Source organism: Strix aluco, chromosome 2, assembly GCF_031877795.1.
Source record: "Strix aluco isolate bStrAlu1 chromosome 2, bStrAlu1.hap1, whole genome shotgun sequence".
Taxonomy (NCBI): domain Eukaryota; kingdom Metazoa; phylum Chordata; class Aves; order Strigiformes; family Strigidae; genus Strix; species Strix aluco.
The window spans coordinates 38,750,877-38,762,830 of record NC_133932.1 but is presented as its reverse complement, the minus strand read 5'-3'; the positions used below and the strand labels follow the sequence as shown (position 1 = coordinate 38,762,830).

The window sequence follows — 11,954 nt, the reverse complement described above, 5'->3', positions numbered from 1 at the left end:
TATCTGAAGGAACAAAGGGCAATGAGCCAGAAGAAGAGGTGTGAGAAAGTAAAACAACAGCAGAAGAATGTAAGATATAGAAGAAAGCACACTGTGGCCCTGCCAAAAACAAGAAAAAAAATCAGCCTGTGTTTTAAGGTGTCATTTGTGGTGAATACAGCTCTTTGGTTCCCGCTTTTTCCTTTCTTCCCTAATGAACAACTATGTGTCCCTGTGGTTTGACACCTTCTAACTCTTTTTGGCTGACAGAAACTGCATCGATTACTCTGCTATAAAGTCTATGAAAGAGTTTAAGGGAAGAAAAACTTCCCAAAAGATTGTTTAATAATATTTCCCCTGCAATCTTGCACTGAGGGAAGTTTGGGTCCTTTTGGAACAGGCTTTGAAAACTGCATGTCCAGAGGGCTCCACCAGGTGTGGCAACTACACCTGTGGAGGTACATTTGCAGTTTCTCCACTTCACCACATGCACCTGTGGTTCCTAAAGATGGGGGATCTAAAACCAGAAGAAAATCTATAGAACAGTAAATACAGCTCTACTGACTCCTTCTTACTCTTGCTCTCCTACTTGCTCCTTCCACAGCTGGCTAGTCCTTGGCTTCATGCACATCTCTTGCTCTGCAGGGCACACTGCCTGGAGCCCAGTTAATGTCAGAACAGACACAGCTGTTCCCACCCACAGGGGGGAAGGTAAAAACTTCCTCTCTGCATGGCAGCCCAGGGCTGTGATTAACAAGGCAGCTGCTATTTGCTGCTGCCTCTTCTTCACTCATCAATCAACTGAGCAGCCAAATGCCACAAGAAGGAAATTTAGCTTTGTTGGCTTGCATTCAGATTACTTCTTTCAGGAGAAATTTGACTGAGGCATGTAAAGACATGTAAATGCATTTTTTAAAAGCATGAGGAAAAAAACTGTAAAAATACCAAACTGTCACTCTGACTAAGTCTGGAAGAGAATCACAGATATTAAAAATGAAATTTGAAATTGGATAGTTTTTTAGCAAGTATTACTACAAGGCTCAAGAGGGGGAGAATCACATGGAACCTTAATTTTATGGAGATGATCCTATAATCTATTATGTACCTCTAACAATGTGGACAGGCACTAGGAGGAGCCAGAAAAAAAAGACTGCACCATCACATCTACCCAAAGAGCTACACTCAAAAGCATCACACCGAAGGTGAACCCCCTCTCTCTATGTATATGTATGTATGTATATAAAAATGCATGTGAGCGTGTTTAAATATGGCTCAGTTACATGGCAGTTGCTGAGTTTGAAGAAAATTCCCTGTTAGATCAAAGGCACACTACGATACACTTTTGCCTAAAAGCTGTCTTCTGTGGTATTTCCTTCATTAAGCAGCATGCTTTCTGCCTAACTGACAGCTAGGAGTGGAGAGGTGAGGTGCGTCTCATTCCAGACTCTTGAATCCTTGACTCCCTGTTGGGACTGTCAAGGAGGATGCCAGTCTATCCCAATGGTTTCTGCAGTGCAGACAGTTGTCTAAGAAAATGCAAGAGCACTAGTTGTAGCTTAACACCTGTTATGATAACACATAGTCAACACACTTAAACATAATGTGAACTCATGACTGAAGAGTTAAAAGCTTTTTACCATTTGCTGGTGCCCTAACACTTGCATTCTTCTCCAAGTAACTGGGAGAATTTGCATAACCATATTGTGAGTGAGTCTGTACCCATGTGCTCCAGAGTCAAGGTGTTTTAGCCTTAGGGCAGTACCCACGGGGGTGTGCTCTGGGAAAACATGCACCACAAAACTGGTACATGCCCTTGGGTTTTCTTAGCCATCTAGCTGAGTTGGAGCATATTCACTGTTCTTCTAGAGGAAGTCGTGGGTTCTGAGATTTTTCAAAAGCCAAAAGCCTTTATTTTGTTTCATACTCTTGCTATTGATTTCCTACAACATTGCTTGAAATGTCTTTGTTCTCTAAAACTTGAAGATCTCTTTTACTACTCACCAAGTCCTTTCTTCTTTCTGATGCCCAACAGTCCCAAAGCCAGTTGGTCTTAGTGTCCTCCAGCATGTGTCTGAGGAGCATATGAGTGTTTGTACTGTAGGGGAGAAGCACACGTCTCTGGGAAGTCAGCATCTCCTGGGCTGGAGCCCGAGATTCAGAAGGAGAGGCAGGAATCTGTCCAGTAGTTCCTTGAACATGGGAAGCCTTAACCATTTGGACACAATCTTAACTCTCAGCCTAAATTAAGCCACAGGCAAGAAACTTCATGTAGCTGGAATCGCCCGTCATGTCTAGAGAGCCGTCCTTGAGGAAGACAGCTCACAATATTGCTTGCAAGTACAGCAATCTCTCCATCCCAGCACCATCCCCTCTGGTGATACTTGCGCTCTCTGGTGGAGAGAATATAACTGGCTCCAGCAGGTGAAAAAAAATAAAAGAAGCTAGTCTGTCATGTTTTAGTTTCCAAAAACTCACAGTATTTTACTGAAGTCTAGTAAATATATTTTTGAAGAGCCATCATCATAGAAAAAATAATACTCTCAAAAATAGTTTTCCTTCTTCCATTGCAGTGCCAGGTACAAGCAGTAAAAGAAACGATGAGCAATTCTAGACCAAATGGCTGTTGTTAGCCTTTGTTCCTCTTGCAAAATCATGACCACTTAGGAATAGATTATTTACCGGATATTGGAGAGGGGGCAAAGTGTGATCCTACAGAGAAAAGCACAACAGTTATAATACGATAAAATGATAAGAGACTTCTAAAATTAATGGGTGGAATACCGATGTGCTACAATGAATGCAAACACCATGGTGCTATTATTTGTCTGCTTTCTCATGTTTTTTTCATTGATTGATAGGCTGTATTTCTGGTGCATGAATGGCTTCAAAAGAAAGTACAAGTATCCAAGGTGTACCAACTTGGGTCCATGGTTGCTATAATAGAATCGAAACATGGCTTTGCAGTTTTGCTTTATATCTGAATGAATAATTCGAAATTATGAGTGGTCAAAATAAAACATTGTGACCTATTTGTTTTGAAACTTAGCCAAATTGTCAACAATTATATTTATAGGGCATGACTGTTTTTTCAAGATTTTTTTAGGACCAGACCTGTATATTAATAACATATATAATAACAAAGCTATAAGATATATTTTCTGATCTAATGAAAAACTCAGCTCCTGGCAGTGTGCCTTCTTAAGCACTTAAGAGATGTAGGCATTTGGGCAAAGAAGAACTAAATGAGCTAAATGAATTGAAGTTTTTTTATTATGAGGTCATGGTGGACATACTACTTTTTCTTCAATAGAAATTAGTGTTTGGATAGATCAGATACCTCCTGTTTTTGCAAAAGAACCAAAAATAAGAGCATTTGTCAAAGTGAAGCTCTAATGATGTCATCATCTCGGAGCCTTTTTTGTATGGAGAAAGACTCCTTCGTAAGAAGAGGATGTTCTCTGGAAGACACAAGTTGGTGGGAGTTACTCTAGATCAAGAGCCAGCTGAGTGCTAGCCTCCTTGCCCCCATGCTAGCTCCTAGTTAGGAGAGCTTGCTTAGTGGCACCTCCTTGGTGCTAGACTGTTGACCATCTTCCAACAAGGCTTCTCTGGGCATCCCACCTGGCCCTTGTTCCAGCTCTTTGCACACCCGTCACTCTCTCAGACAGCTGTCACAAAGCAGGGGACAACGTTTCTGGTATGTTGACTCACATGAGACAAGATGGGTCACGCATACTGAATCTCACCTAGAAAGGGGCTACAGAAAACAGGCTGGAGAGTGAGTACACATAAGGACAGGACCAAGTGGAGGAGCTCATCTTTTAGCTTTAGCACTGTGTCTTTCCTTGCCCCACAATTCCTGAGCAAACTTGCCACAGTCAGCAGGTAAAAGGACATGCCTGTTACCTGCCTCTGGCTCAGCAGGTAAAAGAGTGGGAGAGAGGCTGAAATGCTACATGTGAAAGGGGAAACAGTTCCCTCTTCCATGAGAAGTAACATGCCGAGGGGGCCACATTTCAGGTGTGAAAATTAACAGGCCTCCTTCTGCCAGCAGAGCTGTTAATGAAGAGTGTTTGGTGGTACCACCTCAGGCTGGCTGTTATGCTAGCAAAATCTCATAATGAAGACATGGTTACAGCCACCTCACAGGGAAAGGCAGCATCACACAGAGCCCTGGGACACTGGAAGAAGCCTCTGTTGGCCAAAGTGCAGTTTTACTAAACTAAGCATCTCTTACACTATTACACTGTCCTGACAAAGCACTTGTTTCAGACTTCATGTTAGACTGCGTGTATGGCCTCTTATGAACCTTCTCTTTCTTTCATGTGTGTAAAAAATACTCTGGAGCTCAGAGGCAGAGAATTAGTGGGAAAGGTTTGGATTGATTTTATCTCTGTACATTATAATCGTATAAATGATCATTTAATTGCAGCGATTGAACGTACTGCGCTTTTTTTGGTCATTGTTCTGCTCACAGCTTTAAAAATGAAATTGATTAAACAACTATGATCTCATCCTGCTCCCTTTGCTTATATCTATAACACAGAACTCAGGATAGTCTCAGATCTAGCATTTTCCGGTTACCCTGCTGTGTCCCACCCCGGCATATACATTTGCCTGTCCCAAGTCCAAGCCACTGTTCCACCCACCTGCAACATATTTGGAAAGTTGCAACAAATCTGGAAAGTTCAAACAAAATGTCAAGGTCCAAAAAGTTCTGCCCACATTCTGTCTGCGGGGTGGAAAAGAGCATCCCTGAACAGAGGTATGATGAACCGCAGCACTAGTTAACGGGTGAGATATTTCTTTGTTGTTCATGTGCCTAGGGTAGTTCTATCAGCAAAGCATTCTAGCATAGACTAGGTCAGAGTAAGCTACAGGTCTGCAGTTTTCTTCTTGCCTTTCCAACATGGAGTGAAACAGTTAATAAAATTCATACTTCAAAGGACCAAAACAGGACAAGTGAGGTAACCATGATGACTGATGCATTTATAACTCTCTTGCTCTAGAACCCTTGTAAAATCAACTCTGTATCAATCTCACTCCCTTTACACTTTTTAAACTTGCTTTGCAACCATCACTGACAGAGATATATACTTGCTAATTAAAATAAACGCTGAGGTTTGGGAAGTACAGAAGTTGCTTCCTAGAAACACAGCACATAGCAGAGCCTAGGAGCAAGTCAGAATCACAGTTCCCAGCTTCAAAGTACACAGAATTATGAAAAACTAATTACTTTACTAATCGCATCCCCAGAGCTATGCTTTGATGGGTAAGATTCTGAATGTTCAGAGAGGGCTATTCCAAGTTCACAGGTGCATGAAAAAGGAAAATAATTAAATATTAGCTGCCACATATTTTTGCTATACTTCAAAAGTAAAAATGTAAAATATTTCTAGTAACAAGATAGCTGATAAAGTTCTGTAAAGGAAAACTGTTCTTAATATCTCAGTGTATTCTTTCACTCTTTCTCGTCATTTCATGTTCACTAATTAGACTCACAAAATTCCTGCCAGTTAAAGAAAACTGTCTATGTGGCATATATGGGGAACTGAAACATGGGACAAGCTAAGGGCAGGTTTGTCAGCCACACAATGCAGTGCTGTATTAGAAATCCCTGAGCTATCTGCAGACAAGCTGGTACAGCAAAGATACTGGTCTGGATCTTAAAATCAGCCCGGCTAATCAATCCAGTCTCTCAACGGGATCAATTAACCTATGTATGGAGCTGTGCTAACATAGCAACATGGCTCTAGTTGTGGATCTCTGGAGATCTCAGCAGCTTGGTATCATGTAGGTGTACTCTAAATCTCCTTTGGAGTCAGGCAGGCAGAAGGCAGCTGGTCAGTAAATGGAGTGTGGGATTTCCTTGTGTGCCAGGCAAATATTTTGACCTCCAAGTAGCCCATTCTTCTTATGTCCATACAGTGAACTAACTACAGCAGATAAAACCATGTTCTGTCCCTGTCAAGTTTGTAGTTTATGGGTGCAAATGTGGACAATATATTTACAACACAAAATGATCAACTATTATTTCTCAAGAAGCAACCTATTCCTCCTCCCAAAGGCCTAGCCCCCATATTCTAAAATACTGTATTAAATGTTGGTGTAACAGCCCTTCAGGAACCCCAGGCTCCAGAGACCAAGGTGAAACTCTAGAGCAAAGAAGATGTACCCCTGGTGGAGGAGGATCAGGTCAGGGAATACTTAAGTTGTGGATGGCCCCTCCCTAGAAGTATTCAAGGCCAGGTTGGATGAGGCTTTGAGCAACCTAATCCTGCCCATGGCAGGGGAGTTGGAACTAGATGGTATTTAAGGTCCCTTCCAACCCAAACCATTCTATGATTCTATGATTAAGCAAACTGGACATATGTAAGTCCATGGGTCCTGATGGGATGCACCCACAAGTACTGAGGGAGCTGCAGATGCCATTACAAGGCCACGCTCGATCATCTTTGAATGACATGGTGACAGGGAGAAGTGCCCAAGGACTGGAGAAAGAAAACACCACTCCTAACTTCAAGAAAGGCAGGATGGAAGACACCAGGACCTACAAGTCAGTCAGCCTCACCTCGATCCTTGAGAAGGTGATGGAGCAGCTAATCCTGGACACCATTGCCAGACACATGAAGAACAAGAAAGTCATCAGGAGTACTCAGCATAGATTCACCAAGGGGAAGTCACGCTTGACTAACCTGATAAACTTCTGTGATGAAACTACTGGCTTGGTAGAGCAATGAACATTGTCTACCTAGACTTTTGACATTGTCTCCCATAAGATCCTCATGGAGAAGCTGATGAAGTATGGGCTGGATGAGCAGATAGTGAGGTGGACTGAAAACTGGCTGAACGGCCGGACCCAGAGATCAATGGCACAAAATCTAGTTGGAGGCCTGCAACTAGTGGTGTACCCCAGGGGCCAAAATTGGGTTTCAATCCTGTTCACCAGCTTCATTAATGATCTGGATAGTGGGGCAGAGAGTACCCTCTGCAGGTCTGAAGATGACACAAAACTGGGAGGGGTGGCTGATACTCCAGAGGGTTGTGTTGTCACCCAGAGGGACCTTGCCAGGCTGGAGAAATGGGCTGACAGGAACCTCACAAAGTTCAGCAAGGGGAAGTGCAAAGTCCTGCAGCCGGGGAGGAACAACCCCACACACCAGTATGTGCTGGGGGCCGACCAGCTGGAAAGCAGCTTTGCGGAAAGGACCTGGGGGTCCTGGTGAAGAGCAAATTAAACATGAGCCAACAACATGTCCTTACAGCAAAGAAGGCTAATGGCATCCTGGACTGCATTAGGAGGAGTGTTGCCAGCAGGCTGAGGGAAGTGATCCTTCCCCTCTCTTCAGCAATGGTGAGGCCACACCTGGAGTGCTGTGTCGCCACTGGATAGAGTCCAGTGAAAGGCCACTAAGATGATTAAGGGGCTGGAGCATGTCTCATATGAGGAAAGGCTGAGAGAACTGGGGGGGGAAGGCTAGAGAAAGCTCAGGAGGGATCTTATCGATGTATATAAATATCTGAAGGGAGGGTGCAAAGATGGAGTCAGGCTCTTTTCAGTGGTGCCCAAGTGACAGAACAAGAGGCAATGGGCACTGACTGAAAGACAGTAGGTTCCCCATGAACATAAGGAAAAACACTTTTTCACTATGAGGGTGTCCAACCACTAGTACAGGTTGCCCAGAAAAGTTGTAGAGTCCTTGGAGATATTCAAAAGCCGTCTATGTGGACATGGTCCTGGGCAACTGGCTCTGGGTGGCCCCGCTTGAGTAGGGGGGTTGGACCAAATGACCTCCAGAGGTGCCTTCCAACCTCAACCATTCAGGGATTCTGTAATGCACTAACTTCCCTTTTCTTTTTACCTCTGCTTCTAGCTGTGAATGCGCTTGACAACATCCAGCAAACAAGCATTCGCTGTCAGGTCTGTGAGCCCACATGGCTTCTGCACCTCGGCACCTGCCATCTGCATGGCTCCCTTGGCAGGTACGCCAGAGCCAGGCACCGTGGGACCCCCCCTTATTCCCCCCTGTGATCCATGGCACGCACTCCGATGGTCTGGAATTCCAGTTTCCAGCAAGGAAAAGATGTTTCTGCCCTTTATGGCTACAGTGGCAATAGCCTAAACCTGAGCAGAGCAAGAACTCACAATGACATTTCACTACCAACCTCAATGACTTAATCACCGGTTGTTTTAGCGCATGGATCGGGCAAAAATTACAAGTGAGGTTCATCGGCTGGGAGCTGCCACGGGTAAAGAAAGTCACTATGAAAGAAATAAAGCAGGCAAAGAAAAGCAGAATAAAAATGAGGACACAAATAGCGATGAGCTAAGGTAGCACTCTGAAAACCAAACAAGAACTTACTAAAAATAAATGTGACAGAAATAAATGATTATGAAACTTTTATTTACTATCAAAAGACAATTTCCTCCCCTTTATCGCAAACCTCCTACTGATAACAACAGTCATTCAGCATGGTTTGTAGAAAGTTCTTAGTTCTGAATTTATACTCTAGGTCGCAGCTCACAATGAAATACAGAATTGGTTTTTCCCTCCTTCCGGTGAGTTTGTTACCCTCTGCAGAGGAGGTGATAAGGCAGCAGGAAGAAAAGGGAAGCTTGGGTTCACCCTTTGATAGGAAGCAGAGGGGAAAATAAAATGCCCCGTAATGTCCTTAGCTGTTCCTGCCGTGCTGCGAAGGGGTGAGCAGGAAGGTGATCACAGACCTGCAAACGTTACCCCGTTACGTACAGGGGTGCCTTCGCTAAATGCTCGCTTGCTGCCGAGGGGCAGCGTGGCAATTTTATTCACTGGGCTTCGCAATTCTGACATGAACTAGGGGAGTATGCCTCAGCCTCTTGAACACAAAGATGATGTGATCCTTCTTCTTGGGGGAAGAAGTCAGGCCTGGTTCATAACCGACTCCCACGGCGTGCCCACAGGCGGGCATTAACACCTTCGTCTGTCGTGGGCAAAGACGTGAGGGGCTGTTCTCGTAATTCTTCCCTTGCAGTTGTTGCTTAGTGTGCAGACGACATCACTAAGTAACGTGATGCAAGGGGAAACCTTTTGTGGGATGAAAACCAACCAAAATGATTAGTTCGACACCTGCGACCTTCCGGGGCACCCGAACGCCCCTCCCGCCCCATCGTCTCTAGCGAAGCCCCCCCTTCTCGCCCCCCCCGGCAGCGCTCTCCTCGTCCCCGCTGCCCACAGCACCCCAAATGGTTTCTGGGAGAACCGCCGGCTCAGGGCGCAGACGAGACCCCCGGCCGCAGCCCGCGCGTCCCCGCCGCCCGCCCCGCTCCCTCCCGCGGCCGCCGCCCCCCGGGCCGCCGGCCGCCCCCTCACCCGCAGTGCCGCGGGGCGCCGGGGGACCCCGCCGGCCGCTCGCCAGCCCCCGCCGCGCCCATGGGCCGCCCACGCCGACAGCGCCGGGCCGGGGCGGTGGTTGGGGCCGGGGCCGGGGCCGGGCCGCCGCCGGGGGCGGGCCGGGCGGTGACTGCGCTGTGGGCGGCGCGGCGCGTCCCCGGGCAGGCGGCCGGACGCCGTCCCGCCGCTGCCGGCTCGGGCCCTGCGCGGGCTGCGGCTCCCGTTGCCCGGCCCCGCCGCCGCCGTGCGCGTCTTGGTGGGGGCCGGTAGCGCGGCTCCCATTATGGTCAGCCATGGCGTGGCTGGCGGGCGGGCTGGCCGAGCTGCGCTGGGGCGCGCTGGTCGCCCTCTTCGTGGCGGCGCTGGCCACTCTGGCCGTCTACCTGGTGCAGTACGCGCTGCTGGCCCTGCGGCGGGGCCGGCCGCCGCCTCCGCCGCTGCCGCCGCCGGCGAGGCGGGACGAGCTGCTGGAGGAGGGCGGCTCGGTGCTGGCCTGGGCGCTGTCGCTGGGCAGCTGGCGGCGGCAGTGGCGGCGGGCCTGGGTGGCGGCGCTCAGCGCCGAGGCGGCGGCGCGGGCGGTGAGTGCCGGGGGCGCAGGTGAGGGCGGCGGGAGGCGGGCGGGGGTGGGGGGGGGAGAAGGGGAAGGGCGGCCGCCCCGCCGCAGGGCCCGGCCGGGGAGCTCCGGCCGCCGCCGGCTCCGCCGGGCCGGGGCCTCCCCGCCGTGGGGCGTCCCTCCGGGCTGGGGCCGGGGCCCGGGCGGGCGAGGGCGGCGTGTGCTCCTGTGCCGGTGGGGGCTCTCCCCGCCCGAAGCGAGGAGCAGCTGTAGGAACACCGGGACTTGCTCCAAGGATGTGTGGGGGTGCTGACAGCGCCCGCCGCTGCGCTGCTGCCCCTCCGCGCGCTTACCGCTGTGTGTGTGTGTGTACGTATGCATATATGTGTGTAGATACGTGTTTGCACGTGTGTGTGTACATACATATGTGTATGTTTGGTGGCTGCTTGGCAGGAATTTGCAGGAAGGAGCTGGCCAGAGGCACGGCGCGGGCGCACGCGTGGGAGCAGGGAAGGAGAGGGAGGAAAGCCGCGACCCCCGCGGCCCCTCGCAGGGGCTTGCGCCGCCGATAACATTGTTCGGGCGTGGGGAGGAGGAAACAATGGAAACTTCCTGGCCTGGGCGCCTGCACGGGGCCCGCGGCCGGTCCTTGGGCAAATAAATCCCAGAGCTGGGCTTCCTTCGCGTTGTCTGATGCCACGCTGAACCCGTGTGCGTGTCAGCGTAAGGCTGAGGGCTAGCGTCTGCCAGGCAGCTGCGGGATGGTGGGCTTCTCAGGTTTTGGTCAGTTTGCTTTTAGCCCAGGTCAGGTATGATGTGCAAAACGTGGCACCCTTCCCATCCGACCCTTCTTGCAAAGGGCACAGCGTGGCATCCTGCTCGTTAGTCTGTAATGGCATGCCCAGGTCTAAGAGGCGTGGAGGTTAGGTGAGGCCGTGACAACCTAATTCCCTAGTCCCAAGGACTGAACCCTTGCTGTATCAGTGGAAAATGCTGAGGCTAAACTTTCTGGGAAGCAGCATATAGCTAGGTCTCCGAATTTGTGCGCAGCCCTCTCCCTAGGTCTAGGAGGCTCCTTTCCCAGCAGCCCCAGCATGCTTGCTTCTTATATGACAAGGAGCAGGCTGGGGGAGAAGGAAGAGCAGGGCAGCGGGTGTGGGTGAAAGATAAGGAAAGCAATTTAACTCTTTCCAGACCTCACCGTAAGTTAGTGCAGCGGAGAGAAAATACTTTGCCCTTTCAAGTTGCACAGTGCATCTGAGAAAAGCACGAGCTGTGCTAAGAAAACGAAGGTTTGCCTTGTGCTTGTGAAAGAGGAGAGCCCAGACAGCTTGGGCACAGGTGCTAGGAACTGAAAGTAACTAGAAACAAGCAGCAGCTTCCCGACCCTGACCGGAGACCAAAGCCACTTTGACAGGGGCACGCACACCCCCCCTTCCCCTGGGGGAGCAGCTGGAGCCGCCTCTTGCCATGAGTTCACCGCCTGGCACTGCAGCGTTGGTGTTGCTCCCGCTGTCAGGCTCCCAAAACAATGTCAGCGGCACACAGCTAATGAAATTCCTGCGTGCAAAACAACCTCGGGTGACGAGGGAAGCGGCGCTGACCTCTCGGTGGGGGTAGCAGGTGGAGAATGCGAGTGCTGATGCCTCTGAAAGTATGACCTCACTGCCAAAACAGGTATACGCTGTCTTCTTGCTGTCTATGTGAACACTGAGTAGCCGTCATCACTGCCTGCTGTCACACACAAGGAAGGATTGGGGAGGGGAAGACTTCTTTCCTCACCTTTGCAAGATGATATTTGTGTTTTCTTAGTTTTGGCATAGCCTAGTGCAGCTGTATTACTAGGTCAAACCAAAAATCCCCTTTAAAACTACAGCACTGATTAATTCTTACTCAAGAAGAGCAGTTTCACTGAACTCTGTCACTGCTCATGGGCTTTGCTCTGCACTGTGCTGTGCACTTTGATATTCTGCTACAGAGAAAGATGAGTTATGATTAGGCCCATAGTTATGTCTTAAGTATAGGTTTTCAGACTCTACCCTGTATTATGT

At 49.0% G+C, this 11,954-nt stretch overlaps 1 protein-coding gene and 1 long non-coding RNA gene across 4 annotated transcripts in view; one reads left to right on the top strand and one right to left on the bottom strand.

Moving 5' to 3' along the window:
- Nucleotides 1–8,363: 8,363 nt before the first annotated feature.
- Nucleotides 8,364–9,455, bottom strand: LOC141919248 (uncharacterized). The gene is made up of 2 exons (XR_012621907.1): nucleotides 9,330–9,455; nucleotides 8,364–9,044 (listed from the first exon to the last, which is right to left on the bottom strand). It is a non-coding gene; the product is annotated as an uncharacterized LOC141919248 (long non-coding RNA).
- A 44-nt stretch (nucleotides 9,456–9,499) lies between these two features.
- Nucleotides 9,500–11,954, top strand: part of C2CD2 (C2 calcium dependent domain containing 2) — a 41,271-nt gene continuing 38,816 nt past the window's right edge. Inside the window, exon 1 of one of the 3 annotated variants that reach the window (XM_074814419.1) lies at nucleotides 9,500–9,928. In XM_074814419.1, the coding sequence (XP_074670520.1) occupies nucleotides 9,644–9,928 (285 nt within the window). In that variant the 5' untranslated portion in view covers nucleotides 9,500–9,643. Of the gene's footprint in view, nucleotides 9,929–10,120; nucleotides 11,581–11,954 lie in introns of those variants that run through there. The other 2 variants (XM_074814418.1, XM_074814420.1) reach the window with 2 other exon arrangements.